Consider the following 16,044-nt stretch of genomic DNA (forward strand, 5'->3'; position numbering starts at 1 on the left):
AATGACTACTGGGTACATAACGAAATGAAAGCAGAAATAAAGATGTTCTTTGAAACCAATGAGAACAAAGATACAATATACCAGAATCTCTGGGACACATTTAAAGCAGTGTGTAGAGGGAAATTTATAGCACTAAATGCCCACAAGACAAAGCAGGAAATATCTAAAATTGACACTCTAACATCACTATTAAAAGAAGCCTGATTTCATTAAGTTGATCTTCAAACTCTGATATTTTTCCTTCTGCTTGATTGATTTGGCTATTGATACTTGTGTATACTGCACAAAGTTCTCGTGCTGTGTTTTCCAGCTCCATCAGTTCATTTATGTTCTTCTCTAAACTGATTATTCTAGTTAGCAGTTCCTGTAACCTGTTATCAAGGTTCTTAGCTTCCTTGCATTGCATTAAAACATGCTTCTTTAGCTCAGAGGAGTTTGTTGTTACCCACCTTCTGAAGCCTACTTCTGTCAATTCGTCAAACTCATTCTCTATCCTATTTTGTGCCCTTGCTGGAGAGGAGCCGCGATCCTTTGTAGGAGAAGAGATATTCTGGCTTTTGGAATTGTCGGCATTTTTGTGCTGGTTATTCCTCATCTTTGTGGATTTATCTACCTTTGATCTTTGATGCTGATGACCTTTCGATATGTTTTTTTGGGTGGGTGTCCTTTTTGTTGATGTTGATGTTGATGTTGATGTTGCTTTCAGTTTGTTAGTTTTTCTTTTAACAGTCAGGCCCCTCTTCTGTAGATCTACTGGAGTTTTCTCATGGTCCAATCCAGACCCTTTTTTCCTGGGTATCACCAGCAGAGGCTGCAGAACAGCAAAGATTGCTGCCTGCTCCTTCCTCTGGAAGCTTCATCCCAGAGGGCACCAGCCTTATGCCAGTTGGAGCTCTACTGTATGAGGTGTCTGTCAATCCCTGCTGGGAGGTACCCCCTAGTCAGGAGGCATGGGGGTCAGGGACCCACTTGAGGAGGCAGTCTATCCCTTAGCAGAGCTTAAATGTTGTCCTGGGAGATCCACTGCTGTCTTCAGAACCAGCAGTTGGGAATGTTTAAGTCTGCTGAAACTGCACCCACAACCACCCCTTCCCTCAGGTGTTCTGTCCCAGGGACATGGGAATTTTATCCTCAAGCCCCTGACTGGGGCTGCTGCATTTTCTTCAGAGATGCCTTGCCCAGTGAGAAGGAATCTACAGAGGCATTCTGGTCATAGCCATTTTACCGTGTTGTGGTGAGTTCTGCCCAATCTGAACTTCTGGGCTTCCTCAACACTCTCAGGGGAAAACCACCTACTGAAGCCTTAGTAATGGTGCACACCCTCCCCGCACTGATCATCCAAGTCGCTCATCCAAGTCGATTTCAGACTGCTATGCTGGCAGTGAGAATTTCAAGCCAGTGATTCTTAGCTTGCTGGGCTCCCTGGGTGTAGGACCCACTGAGTGAGACCACTTGGCTCCCTGGCTTCAGTTGCCTTTCCAGGGGAGTGAACAGTTCTGTCTTGCTGGGGTTCCAAGTGTCACTGGGATAGGAAAAAAAAAAAACCTCCTGCAGCTAGCTTGGTGTCTGCCCAAACAGCTGCCCAGTTTTGTGCTTGAAACCCAGAGCCCTGGTGGTGCAGGCACATGAAGGTTCTCCTGTTCTGTGGGTTGCAAAAACCGTGGGAAAAGCATAGTATCTGGACCTGGTAGCACAGTCCCTCATGACTTCCCTTGGCTAGGTGAGGGAGGTCCCTGGCCCCTTGCACTTCATGGGTGAGGTGACACCCCACCCTGCTTCTTCTCACCCTCCATGGTCTGCACCCACTGTCTAACCAGTCCCAATGAGATGAACTGGTATCTCAGTTGGAAATGCAGAAATCACCCACCTTCTGTGTTGGTCTTTCTGGGAGCTGCAGACTGGAGCTTTTCATATCCGGCCATCTTAGTCTGGGTTCTCTGTTTTTGGGTATCTTTATAGCAGAACTCCACTTCTGTTACCAATTTACTGTATTAGTATATTCTCATGCTGCTATAAAGAACTGGCTGAGATTGGGTAATTTATAAAGAGAAGTTTAATTGACTCACAGTTCTGCAGTGCTGGTAGGGGCCTCAGGAAACTTACAATCATGGTGGAAGGGGAAGCAAACACATCCTTCTTTACATGGCAACAGGAGGAAGAATGAGAGCAAAATGAAGGCAGGGACCCTTTATAAAACCATCAGATCTCATGAGAACTTACTATCATGAGAATAGCATGGGGGAAATTTCCCCTGTGATTCAGTTACCTCCCACCGGGTCCCTCCCATGACATGTGGGAATTATGGGATTACAATTCAAGATGAGATTTGGGTGGGGACACAAAGCCAAACCATATCATAAGGCAAACACCAAATATTTACCAAAAATTTTGATGTTGCTCTTTTGGGTGGATGGGGGAGGAAGAGGAAAATGGAAGAAGTGTGTGTATATATGTGTGTATGTGTTAACATTTCCTCTTCCAAATAGGAAATCAATAAACCGTGTACAAAATAAATTAAGCACTATATATTTTATTTATAAATATGACAATAGATGTCAGGAGAAAAGCTAGAAGAGTTAATAGTGATTTCTTCTGGGGGTTACAATTGAGGGGTGAGGAGATGTAGAGCAAGGTACCATTTTTCTTATATACTTTGTAGAACTTTTTGACTTTTTTTTTTTTTTTTTAGACGGAGTCTCGCTCTGTCGCCCGGGCTGGAGTGCAGTGGCCTGATCTCAGCTCACTGCAAGCTCCGCCTCCCGAGTTTACTCCATTCTCCTGCCTCAGCCTCCCGAGTAGCTGGGACTACAGGCGCCCGCCACCTCGCCCGGCTAGTTTTTGTATTTTTAGTAGAGATGGGGTTTCACCGTGTTAGCCAGGATGGTCTCGATCTCCTGACCTCGTGATCTGCCCGTCTCGGCCTCCCAAAGTGCTGGGATTACAGGCTTGAGCCACCGCGCCCGGCCACTTTTTGACTTTTAAAAACGATGTACGAGAGGACTTAAAAAAGTTCATGGGGCTGGGTGTGGTGGCTCATGGCTGTAATCCCAGCACTTTGGGACGCTTAGGCAGGCAGATCACTTGAGGTCAGGAGTTCAAGACCAGCCTGGCCAGCACTGGAAAACCCTGTCTCTACTAAAAATACAAAAATTAGCTGGGCATAGTAGTGGGCACCTGTAATACCGGCTACTCAGGAGGCTGAAGCAGGAGAGTCAATTGAACCCAGGAGGCGGAGGTTGTAGTGAGCCTAGATTGTATCACTGTACTCCAGCCTGGGTGACACAGTGAGACTCCATCTCAACAACAACAAAACAACAACAACAAAACAACAAAATGTTCATGGAAAATGCATATTATGAAAAAAACTATGAATGGATTTTACATTTTCCTTCTCCCCAGATAAACTCAGTCTAATTTGTTATAATGTGTCTGAGCAGAATCCAATTTGAGGCACTAAGAAGGATAAGATAGCAGTTTGAAAAGTGCCCCATCACAACAATATGAATTCTGTTAATATTCAAATTGAAGCAAGAACACACATCAAATTTATGGTTAAGCTTGGTTGGAAGAATAGTTAAATCATTGATACTTTGTGAATACTTTATGGGGACAATGCCCCAAAGAAATCAGCAGCTTACAAATAGATAACTCATTTTAAGAATGGATGAAACAATGTTGAACACCTTAGTGGCAGATCATCCACGTCAGTACATGAAGAAAAAATTAATTTTGTTTGTTCCTGAATTGCAGAGGGCTGACAACAGCAGAAACATTTATAGCCCACACCACAGACATCTCACTTGGTTCAGCACACAGATTTCTGAATGACAAATTACAGTTGAGCAAACTTTTCACTCAGTGGGTGCCCAAACTGTTGCACCCAGATTAGCTGCAGGTAAGAATAGAGCATTCAATGAAAATTTTAAACAAATGGTATTAAGATCCTGAAGCATTTCTTTGAAGAATTGTAATAGTAGATGAAACATGGCTTTACCAGTATGATTCTGAGGACAAATTACGATCAAAGGAATCGCTACTAAGAGGTGGAAGTGGTCCAGTCAAAGCAAGAGTGGATTGGTCAAGAGCAAAGGTGCCAAAGTTTTTTGGGATGCTCAAGACATTTAGCTTGTTGACTTTCTGGAGGGCCAAAGAACAATAACATCTGCTTATGGTGAGTATTCTGAGAAAGTTAGCTAAAGCTTTAGCAGAAAAATGCCCAAGGAAGCTTCACCAGAGAGTCCATCTCCATCATAGCAATGCTCCTGCTCCTCCTCTCATCAAACAAAGGCAATTTTGTGAGAGTTTTCATGGGAAATCATTAGACATCCACCTTACAGTCCTGATTTGGCTTTTTTTTTTTTCTTTTTTCTTTTTTTTTTTTGAGACAGTCTGCTCTGTTGCATGGGCTGGCATGCAGTGGCGCAATCTTGGCTGACTGCAAGCTCAGTGGCCTCCCAGGATCACACCATTCTCCTGCCTCAGCCTCCTGAGTAGCTGGGACTACAGGTGCCTGCCACCATGCCCGGCTAATTTTTTGTATTTTTAGTAGAGATGGGGTTTCACCGTGTTAGCCAGGATGGTCTCGATCTCCTGACCTGGTGATCAATCGGCCTTGGCCTCCCAAAATGCTGGGATTACAGGTGTGAGCCACCATGCCCGTCCTGATTTGGCTTTTTCTGACTTCTTTTTGTTTCCTTAAAAAATCTGTTAAAAGATACTCATTTTTCTTGAGTTAATAATGTAAAAAAAGACTGCATTGACATGGTTAAATTTCCAGGACCCTCGATTCTTTAGGGATGAACTATGTGGCTGGTATCATGGTTTATAGAAATGTCTTGATCTTGATGGAGCTTATGTTAAAAAATAAAGTTTATATTTTTTGTTTTTATCTTTTAGTTCCATTTTCCATGAACTTTTGGAAGTCCCTTTGTGTATGTGTTAATCTGATAAAAATTAAAACTGATTATAAAAAAGATATCATGGGGCAATTTAGGGGAAAATTATGTTTTAACTAAAATGTTTTTGAATTAAAAAGACAAGTTTTTTTTTTTTCAGGACTTCAGAGTTTTATTATTACTCAAGTCAGTCTTCCCTAGCATTTGGGGATCAGAGTTTTTTGTTTGTTTGTTTTGAGACCGAGTCTCTCTCTGTCACCCAGGCTGGAGTGCAGTGGCATGATCTTGGCTCACTGCAACCTCCACCTCCCAGGTTCGATTGATTCTTCTTCCTCAGCCTCCTGAGTAGCTGGGACTACAGGCGCACAGCCCATGCCCGGCTAATTTTTATATTTTTAGTAGAGACAGGGTTTCACCATATTGGCCAGGCTGGTCTCGAACTCCTGACCTCATGATCTGCCCGCCTTGGCCTCCCAAAGTGCGGGGATTACAGGCATGAGCCACCACGCCTGGCCTGGGGATCAGGGTTTTTAAGGACAACTTAGTGGGTAGGGGAAGCCCATGAGCTGGGAGTGCTGATTGGTCAGGTCAGTGATGAAATCATAGGGAGTAGAAGCTGTCTTCTTGTGCTGAATCAGTTCTTGGGTGGGGGCTACAAGATCAGATGAGCCAGTATATCAATCTGGGTAGTGCCACTTGATCCATCAAGTGCAGGGTCTGCCAAAATATCTCAAGCACTGATCTTAGGAGCAGTTCAGGTAGGGTCAGAATCTTGTCGCCTTCAGCTGCATGACTCCTAAACCATAATTTCTAATCTCATGGCTAATTTGTTAGTCTTACAAAGGGGTTGTTTAGTCCTCAGGCAAGAAAGAGGCTTGTTTTGGGAAAGGCCTGTTATCTTTTCTTAAACTACAAACTAGAAACTATGCTTCTCCCAAAGTTAGATCAACCTATGCCTAGGAATGAACAAGGAGAGCTTGGAGGTTAGAAGCAAGATGGAGTTGGTTACGTCAGGTCTCTTTCACTGTCTAAGGTGTAATTTTGCAATGGCAGTTTCAGTCCCTCTCTTTAGGTTTTATACCTCTTAATCTTAAGGTGTTGGCTAATGAAGATGGAAAAAGGGCGAAGATTTCTCTAACTTCTTCCTGCTGATCAGGGGCATAGTGGTGGTAGGTGTTGACCCCAAGGTGAGAGGAGTGGAACCACTTTACAACTGTCTGATCATATTCACACAGGGCAGGCTGGGCTTCCAAGGCTTTCATGTTAAAGGTGTTAATATTGTCATCTATAGTTTTAGTACAGCATTTAAGGGGATAGCAATAAGGTAAATGATGAACTCTAAGATAAGGAGTGCAATTCCCAGTTTTAAAAGTAAAAATCTGAGAGCATTAGTTTGGGAACTTGTAGCCCACAAAGAATTTAGGATTTTGTCCAAACTGCAGAAAAAAACCTCAAGAACAGTTAACAACAGGTGTTCTATAGTTTTTTCTTTTGAAGCATAATTTTTCTCTCTCCAGTCCCCATTTTTATGAAAAACAAATCATGATAGAACTAATTTGTTTACAAAATGAACTTTAGTCTTATTGTAATTGGTCTGATTATTGCATACAGTGCAGCAAGATTATTTTTCACATAGGCTTTTTAAAATTGGCTTTGGTGGAACTCTGTTCCATAGGGAATCTCAGATAAGATTTTTTTAAAGCCGAGCCCAGCCATGGGCTTGTACCTCAAATACCTATGAGCTGGGAAAATTCCTCTCCTCTTGAGGTCCCAGGATAACTTGGGGCTCCTAGGGCTGTTAGAAAGTGACATTCTTTACTTACTGCAGGTCAGGAACCTTGTACAGGGACTGTGTAGACAGAGTATGAGGCCAGATTTCCCTAGGGGCTGTTATTGGCTCTGTAGGTCAACCTTGATTATTTAAAGAAAGTATGCCATTCTAGTCAAAGTCTTGGTAAAATAACCAGTTTCTCCAATTGTGTCCTGTTACAAAAGAAAACAGATTCTTATTGCACTTATGCAAATAACTATATTGCTGTAAGTTGAGAATACTCACAGATAGTTTCCAAATTCTGGATAAATTAGGTAGAGAAACAAATATGCTCCAAATTTTGTTCATAGGAATGTATTTTACTAAATTGTTAAAAGCTGTAAATAGCTCAAAAGTTTTCTTGGCTCTGGAAACAAAAAGGATCAGCAATGTTTTATGCAAAAAAGTCAGAAAAAGATTATTTTAGTCTTCTAATAGTTCAGTTAACTCCTGTTCTGCTTGATATTCATGAATATTTCAGCTCTCCATGGGAGTCTTGGAAGTTTTTTCTCTTTATTCTAATGTCATAGTCCCCAAAGTTATAAGAAACTTGCATTCAAGAGTACCTGTCAATGTTTTATAGCTGATTAGGAAACCACCATTTAAAGAGGATCAAAATAAGGCAACAATTGCCTATGGATGACAAAAATCTTAAGGTAGCCATAGTTAAAGACACAATTGACAAGAAAATGTGTTACCTCTGTGGCACACAATAATTTAACATAATTATAATTCTTAATGATATCATATACTAAGTCATATCAGAAGTGTAGGAGTTTCACATAATTTTGGAGCATATACCTAGAACACATTTACACAAATATAGCCCGAAGAAAGCCAAACACCATTTTAAATTTGACAGTGCTTCCTGTATGATTTTTATACCAAATAAGCCAACACATCATTTTTGGACTTCAGGGGCCTAATGTCCAAAGGATTAATTAGGTCAGAAAGTGACATACTTTATAATTTGATTTTGGAAAGTTTGTCAGATATCCAAAGGCATAAAACACTGGATATCACAAAATGGGATCACAGTTTATTTACTTATCCGAGGTGGTAACTCAAAAAAAATATTTTTAAGGCAAAACCCTTTACTCTGATAGAAGAGTTTTAGTTTTCCAAACAAGACCCAATGGAGATAGCATGAGGCCAACTGATATCTTGTCCTTCCTCCCCCTTTTTCCCTGCCATTTACCCAAAGGGGCAAAAACCCCCCTTTCATTATCTTTTAATATTACATAAAAATCTTTTTCAAATGAGAAAACCAAATTTCATGTTTGCATTAGTGCATCTTCAATGTTAAAGCTAGTTTTTTAAATAAAATATTATAAATCTGTATAGTTTAAATTAGTTTGACCATAAGGTAATATTTTTATAAACTTTTTTAGAACCCTTTACAGTTTTCTCCATAGAGCTCTTTTTTTTCTAAAGAAAAATTCTTTTAAATTTCTTGTTACCAGACTCTAGCCAGAAGAGCCAATATTTCTGGCTTTTGAATTCTACCATAAGTAACTTTCCACATGAAATTAATAACTTTTAACTAAGGTTGTAACTTAACGATGGATGCATAAAGTGTTTTAAAGAGATGGTAAGCATTTTTTAAAAAAAGGAGATTTATAATCTCCCCAAGGGTAGTTCAGAGAAAGGAAAATTCAAGACAGGAAATCAGAAGTGATTGTTGAGGGGAAAAAAACCTTAATATGTGGCAAAGTTACACACATAATAAACCAGAGAGAAATTATTCCGGAAGCCAAGAATTGAATCTGGACTACCATTGTCAAAAAACAAAGCCTTAGCTACTGAGCTACACAGCATCGAGCGGTTTCTACTCCTCTTCCCAGAAGAAGTCTAGAGCAGCCAATTTCAAGCTTGCAAAGGCTCTTGACTGCTTAAGATAATTTTAGGGCTATGATATGAACCATAAAATTTCTGTCCTCTGGATGGCAGAAACCAAGGGAAAGTATCCCCACATGGTTGCAAGGTTTAAGTTCTTAAGGACACAAAACAAGATGGAGAAATTTCATCCAGTATTGGTTTCAGGGACCCACAGCAAAGTTTGTAACTGACCAGCCTGCTGGGGCTGGCTTGAAAAGCAGTCTTATAGGGGCCCTAAACCCTCATTGTATCCTGTGATACCTATTACAGAATAACACAGAAAGACAAATTCTTAGCACAGAGCACACCAGATTTGCTACAGCCTAAGGCTAGTTTCACAAATCCTTTTTTCTATCAATCAGACTCATGCAGAGGAGACAAATAGTGATGTCTACCATTTACATACACACACAGAGAAGGAGCGAGAAAGAGACCAGAAACTTGGCTGGTAAGAATTTCATATGCTTGTTTTTTTTTGCTGGCATACCAGGTTTCCAGGTTCCTTTTCTCTGCAGCTTCCAGAAGAATGGAGCAACTTTTGATGATCCTGCTTGATGTGCCATAGCTGTGGGGTTCAAGCCACTTTACAAAAGCCACTTTTTCTGTTTTATGGAATCATAGACAAAAGATTCTCAATTGTGCAAGATGTTGCCTAATGGGCTGCATGGGGGAACCGAATTAACATTTTCCATTCTAGCAAAATACACATAACAAAACAGACACCAGTCATCTCATTTAGCATCCAGTATCAACCTGTCAAAGCTCAAACTTTCTCCTGTTGGTCCCCTGTTGACTTTGATCTACTCCAGGTGGGGAAGGATGACCTCTGAATGGTAATTCACAATGGGTGGTCTCTGGGCAAGGTGAAGAGCGGATAGTCACCTTGAGACAGGCCTGTTGAGCATTCTTTCAGGCTCATGGAATGTAACTAGACAAGGAAAGTTCTCTGAGTTAGGACTGTGGAACTTCTGTAGACAATTCCTTCTGAGATCCCCTCCACATGTACAAACATACACTAAGACAAGAAGGACAGAAGGCCTTCCAAATCAGATTCCTAATCAAGAACTCCAAGAGTATCTCATCCAAACTATCCTCCTATTCTCAGTCTGAGAAATCTCCCTGAAATCTTCCTGATTGAGGAGAAGTCTCCTGAACCAAGACTTCCTACTAGTTAGGGAGAGCCAACCATGACTCCCCAGGAGCTGAACCGAGACAGATACCCCCCAGTGGGGCTATAGACAAACCAAGACCCCCAAAGGAGCTGAACTGAGATAGACACCCCATGGTGGAGCTACAAACAGATACCCCGCAATGGGGCTGTGGACAGACACCCCATCATGGGGCTACAGAACCATTTGGGAGAAGGAAGGAGGCATTGGCAGTGCCTAGGATACTCACCAAACCAGACACCTTGTAATGGGGTTACAGCTACAGACACTCTGCCATGGAGCTATAGATACCCTGTGAGGGGGCTACACTAACAGGATGTCTCACCAGGACTATTTCTTTATTATAGTTAAATCCATGCACATTGGGTGGGCAGCACTGCCAAGAGTAGCAGAGTCAGCCCCCAGTCCTAGAGAACTAGGCAGCCACTTGGGCTGGCCTCTGGATCCATTGCCAGAGTGGGACTGCTGAACCATGGGCTGGTAGTCACAAGGGCATTCCTGGATGATCCCGCAGATTTGTAACCACCCTGTGGGTTCACCTTGCCGCTGCATGGACAGAACCAATTTATCATGATGGGAATTACAATAGAGAAAGAGTAATTCATGCAGAGCCTTCTTTGCAGTAGACTGGAGTTTTATTGTTAATCACATCAGTCTCCAAAAAAGTTTGACTAATGAGGTACAGTGGTGTATGCTAAAACCAAGAAAGCACGCAAATGCATTTATAAAGGTCCTGTCCTCATTTTCTTCATCAATAGATAAATTTTTGTAAGTCTGCCTTTCAGTCATATTATATAGAAAGTGGTAGGCGAGGTGCAGTGGCTCATGCCTGTAATCCCAGCACTTTGGGAGGCTGAACTGGGTGGATCGCTTGAGGTCAAGAGTTCGAGACCAGCTTGGCCAACATGATGAAACCCCATCTGTACTAAAAATACAAAAATTAGCTGGGTGTGGTGATGTGGGCCTGTAGTCCCAGCTACTCAGGAGGCTGAGGCAGGTGAATTACTTGAACCCAGGAGGTGGAGGTCAATATTGCACCACTGCACTCCAGCCATGGTGACAGAGTGAGACTCCATCTCAAAAAGAAGGAAAGAAAGAAACGAAGTGGCAATTAACTTACTTTTCTGTTATTTGTTGAGAAAAAATGGGGTGGAGATGTAAATCCTACAGAAATTTGTAAGTTTTAGAGCATACTCATTCACTTGTTTCAATATCTTCAGGATATGGGAAGTTGGGCTTGTTTAATATCTCATATTAAGTTTTCTGTTTAACCCTCTTTCTCTCTCTCTACCCCTCCTCCTCCCCTTCCCTTACCCCTGCTTGAAGCTATTATCTCTTAGTGAATTGGGTGTATGCCTAAAATCGCAGTCAAAAAACCTAGAAAAACTAGGATTATAAGTGTAGTCTCTTAACTCACAGAGTATATCAGTTGCTCAATAAAATTTTTCCCATGAATTAAAAAAAAATCATAATAAAGCAGTCTAATATAGTGGATAAATCTATCCATTTTGGAATCAGGTTCAAATCTCAGTTCTGCAACTTGCTAGCGTCGCAGCTTGGGTCAAGCAGTGTATCTCTCCAAGCCTCAGTTCCCTCGTATGTAATATGTGACATATTAATGTCTACTTCAGAAGATTAGATGAGATGAGTAAAGTACCTGACGTGTTTGTGGGTGTGTGTATGTAGATATAGCATGTATGGGATATAGTAATTTAATATTTTATTGTTATTCCTATAACAATATCTTTTTCATTTTTTTGTTTTGTAGATGCGGCTATCATGGTCTCTTGCTGTGCTATTTCTTGGTCAACTGTTGATTATCAAGTAGCTTTAAGAAAATCCTTACCTGACAAAAAGCTTCTTAATGGATTATGTCCCAAAATCACATATCTCTTTTACAAGTTTTTTACATTATTATCATGGATGCTGAGTGTTGTACTTCTACTATTCGTAAATGTTAAGATAGCTTTATTTATGTTGTTATTTCTTTGGTTGTTAGGTGTAATATGGGCATTTAAAAAGAACACCCAGTTTTGTACTTCTGTAAGTATGGAATTCTTATATAGGATTGTTGTTGGATTCATTCTTATCTTTACATTTTTTAATATTAAGGGACAGAATACCAAGTGTCCAATGTCTTGTTATTATATTGTTAGGGTACTGGGCACTTTGGGGATATTGATTGTATTCTGGGTTTGCCCTCTCACTATTTTTAATTCAGACTATTTTATGCCTATCAGTATCACTATAGTTCTTACTCTTCTTCTTGGAATTCTTTTTCTTATTGTTTATTATGGGACTTTTCACCCCAACAGAAGTGAAGAAACAAAATGTGATGAAATTGATGGAAAACCAGTTATAAGAGAATGTAGAATGAGATATTTCCTAATGGAATAAGCTATTCATTTATGATATATATTTTCTTATATTTTATTTCATTGGTTAGTAAAGAAAATGTGTGTTATGTGAGTGTATTGTCTCTTATTTTTGCCACCTTTAATTTGAAATTAATTATGTGAAATAGGAGGTACATAATAGTATTTTATTTTTAAAATTAATTTCTCATTTGGTTTTGAAGATCTTGGGTACTCGGATATCTTTCTACTGCCTGGTAGAGCTGCCATCTTGAGCCTGAAATGTAAGAAATGGTCTGGTTTTCATAATGAGAAGGCTGGAATTGAGCTTCCTTCCTATTTTTCTTCCTTGTTCCTGAACTAATACTACTGTACCTGTTATAGAGGACTGCAAAGGGAAGAGAAAAGCAGAACACTTTATGAGTTTTTCCTTTATTGTCTTCAGTGCATATATTTGCAGTTGGGGACAGCTTGAGTAGAGGAAAAGGGAAGGAAGGGAAAGAAGAAAACAAATTTTTAGCATCTGCTATGCTTTCATCCATGAAATCTCCAATTCATAAGTACAAAAGAGAGTTGGTATGCATTTGAGAGATTTGACATTTCATTATTTACTGGTTTCTTAGCTTTTCTGAATTAATGTACTCTTAACATAATTATATTAATCCTATTTGTGCTAAAATAGTTGTATCTAAGTCATATTTTTAAATTGTTTATATTTTTAAAAAATTATGGTAAAAACATATAAAATTTACCATCTTAATCACTTTTGTGTGTACAGTTCACCAGTGTTAACTGTATTCACCTCGTGCAACAGATCTCAAGAACTTTTTCATCTTGTAAAGCTAAGACTCTCTATTTATTGAACAAATCCCCATTTCCTCCTTTCCCAAGTCCCTGGCAACCACAATTATAATTTTTCGTTTCTATGAGTTTGACTACTTTAGATACCTTATTGCTATGGTTTGAATGTGCCCCCAAAATTTCATGTGTTTGAAATTTAATCTCCAAATATGTATGTTGATGGCATTTGGAAATGGTGGAGACTTTGGGCAGTATTTAAGATTAGATTAGATAAGGTTATCAGGATGGGTTCCCCATGATGGGACTGGTGGTTTTATAGGAAGAGGAAGAGAGACCTGAGCTAGCACACTCTTGCCCTCACTATTTGATGCCCTCTGCCATGTTATGATACAACAAGGAGGCCCTCACCAGATGCCAGTGCGATGCTCTTGGCCTTCCCAGGCTCTAAAACCACAAGTAAAGTAAACTTTTCTTTTTAAATTACCCAGTCCCTGGTATTCAGCAGAAAACACACTAAGACACATATAAGTGTAGTCATATTATATTTGTCTTTTGTTACTGGCCTATTTCATTGAGCATAATGTCTCTGAGCTTCATATTTTAGCATGTGACAAGATTTACTTTTTTTTTTTTAAGGCTGATAGTATTCCATTGTATGTATATGCCACATTTTCTTTATCCATTCATTCACTGATGAATGGATTGATGAATGGATATTTGGGTTGCTTCCACCTCTTGGCTATTGTGAATAGTGCAACAGTGAACTTGGGTTTACAAATACTTCTTTGAGATTCTGCTTTCAGTTCTTTTGGATATATACTCAGAAGTGAGATTACTTGATCACATGGTAATTCTGTTTTAAATCCTATTCAGAAGTAGGATTTCTTGATCATATGGTAGTTGTTTTGAGGAACCTTCATACTGTTTCCATAATGGCTGCACTGTTTTACAATCCCACCGATAGTGCATAAATGCCCCAGTTTCTCTATGTCCTCACCAACACATGTTGTATTCTTTTTTTTTTTTCTTTTGATAATGGTCACCCTAATGAATATGAGATGATATTTCTTTGTAGTTTTGATTTGGATTTCTTTAATGATTGGTGATGTTAAGCATCTTTTTATGTGCTTATTGGCCATTCATATATCTTCTTTGAGAACTGTCTATTTCTAAGAGTATATAAATAACTTCTATAACTGGACAACAACAAAAAAGCCTAAATAACCTGATTAAAACTGGGCAAAAACTCAGTAATATGTCCCCTATGCTACTCTTTGAGAAAGTTAATCAGTGTGAACCATTTACTCTTGTCGGAGGCAGGAAATCTTCGGTTTACCTTGGGCACATAATTCTTGTATAATTACATAGCTCCCTGTTTCTGCATGTTTGGTGTATATGTTTGCATGTATGTTTGTGGGGTGAAGGTGAGAAAAGAAGTTAAGCTGCTTGGCAGCATCTGAGTCAGAATCTCTGAGTAATAAAGAGCCAAAAGACTTTGAATCATAAAGTGAAAGTGTTCTTCGTTTGTTTTCAAATATTTAAATGTCTATGCGTTATTATTTCCCTTCAGCCTGGATAATTTATTATGGATTTTTCTATAGTTTAGGTTTGCTAGTGATGAATTCTTTTTTTATTTTTTAAAATCTGAACATATCTTTATATATCTTTCATTCTTGTAGGATATTTTTGTTGGATATAGAGTTCTGAGTTGACAGAGTTTTTCCTTCCTTTAAGCGTTTTAAAGACATCACTCCACTATTGTCTGGTCTCCATTGTTTCTGATAAAAAGTTAGTGATCATTTATATCATTATTCCCCGGTGTGTAATTTGTTTTTCTCTAGCTGTTCTTGAGATTTTTACCTTCAGCTGTTGGTTTGCAGTTGTATGACTACTGTGTTCATGTATATAGTATTTTTTTTCTAGTTTTTTCTTTGTATTTCTCCTACATAGGGTTCTCCAAGTTTCTTGAACCTGTAAATTTTTGTCTTCTCTTATATTTAGGAATTTTCTGGCTATTATTATTCTCATACTTTTTCTGCCCCTTTATCTTCTTGGACTCCACTTCCACGTGTGTTAGACCTATTGATATTCTCCCACATATTCCTGAGGCTCTGTTCATTTTTTTCCAATTTGTTTCTCTGTTCTTTAGATTGAATTTGTCTTCAGATTGACTTTCCCCCTATCTTCAATCTGCTGTTAAGTTCATATAATGAATTTTTAACATTTTTCAGATATTGTATATTTATGTTCTTGAAATTTCGTTGGGTTCTTTTTATGGTTTCTATTTATTTGCTAAAATTTTATGTATTTTTATTTATCTTAAGCATATTTTTCTTTATATCCTTGATCATATTTAAAATAGCTGCTTTAAAATCTGTCCACTAATTTCAGTACCTGGGTCATCGTGAGACTGGTCTCCATTGATTGCCTTTTCTCTTGAGTATGGGTTACATTTTCACATTTGCTCATATGGCTACTATTTTTGAATTGTGTCCTTGATGGTATGACTGATACATTTTATATCCTCTTGATTATTTTTGTTCTTCAGAGGAACATTTTTTTTCTTTTCAGCAGGCAGTAACTTGAACTTTAAGCTCTGAACTCTAAACAATCTTTATTTAACCTTCAGTGGGCTGCATAGGGTGTTCCCCTTATATGCATAGTTCAAGGTCAGCCTAAAATTTGGGCAGAATTAATATATGAAGTGAGACTTCCTTTCTGTTGGTTCTACTTTTCTCCTAGATTTTCCACCTCATTTTTCAGCAGTTGTGGTCATCGTATACTCTGTTCTCTGGGCCTTAAAACCACTAAAACTGTAGGTTTTTAAATTTGGATTTTGTGTAGTTGATGTGCTGAGTGGGGTCTGCTCTCACTCAGTGCCATTCCTTCTTCCAGATGTCGACCACTCTCCAGTGTCTGCTTGCTTTTTTTTTTGCTGTCAAGTGCTTTCAGGGAATTGTCAGTATTTTGTCCAGAGTTCATAGTGGTTATTTGTGAGAGGATTTGTGCAATAAGAGATATACCCACCTTCTTATTAATCTATAACATTTTCAGTAATCTTTCTGTAATATTTGCCAGTCTTTCTGCCAGCATTTTGGGAGGCTGAGACAGGTGGATCATCTGATGTCAGGAGTTCA

The 16,044-nt window shown here is 39.2% G+C and overlaps 1 protein-coding gene across 4 annotated transcripts in view; it reads left to right on the forward strand.

Moving 5' to 3' along the window:
- Nucleotides 1-12,216, forward strand: part of XKR9 (XK, Kell blood group complex subunit-related family, member 9) — a 69,041-nt gene extending 56,825 nt beyond the window's left edge. For all 4 annotated transcript variants that reach the window (XM_011940931.1, XM_011940933.1, XM_011940932.1 and 1 more), the window contains one exon: nucleotides 11,521-12,216. In XM_011940931.1, the coding sequence (XP_011796321.1) occupies nucleotides 11,521-12,149 (629 nt within the window). In that variant the 3' untranslated portion in view covers nucleotides 12,150-12,216. The remainder of the gene's footprint in view (nucleotides 1-11,520) is intronic.
- The last annotated feature ends 3,828 nt before the right edge of the window (nucleotides 12,217-16,044 follow it).

Source organism: Colobus angolensis, unplaced genomic scaffold (assembly GCF_000951035.1).
Source record: "Colobus angolensis palliatus isolate OR3802 unplaced genomic scaffold, Cang.pa_1.0 Scaffold194, whole genome shotgun sequence".
Classification (NCBI taxonomy): domain Eukaryota; kingdom Metazoa; phylum Chordata; class Mammalia; order Primates; family Cercopithecidae; genus Colobus; species Colobus angolensis.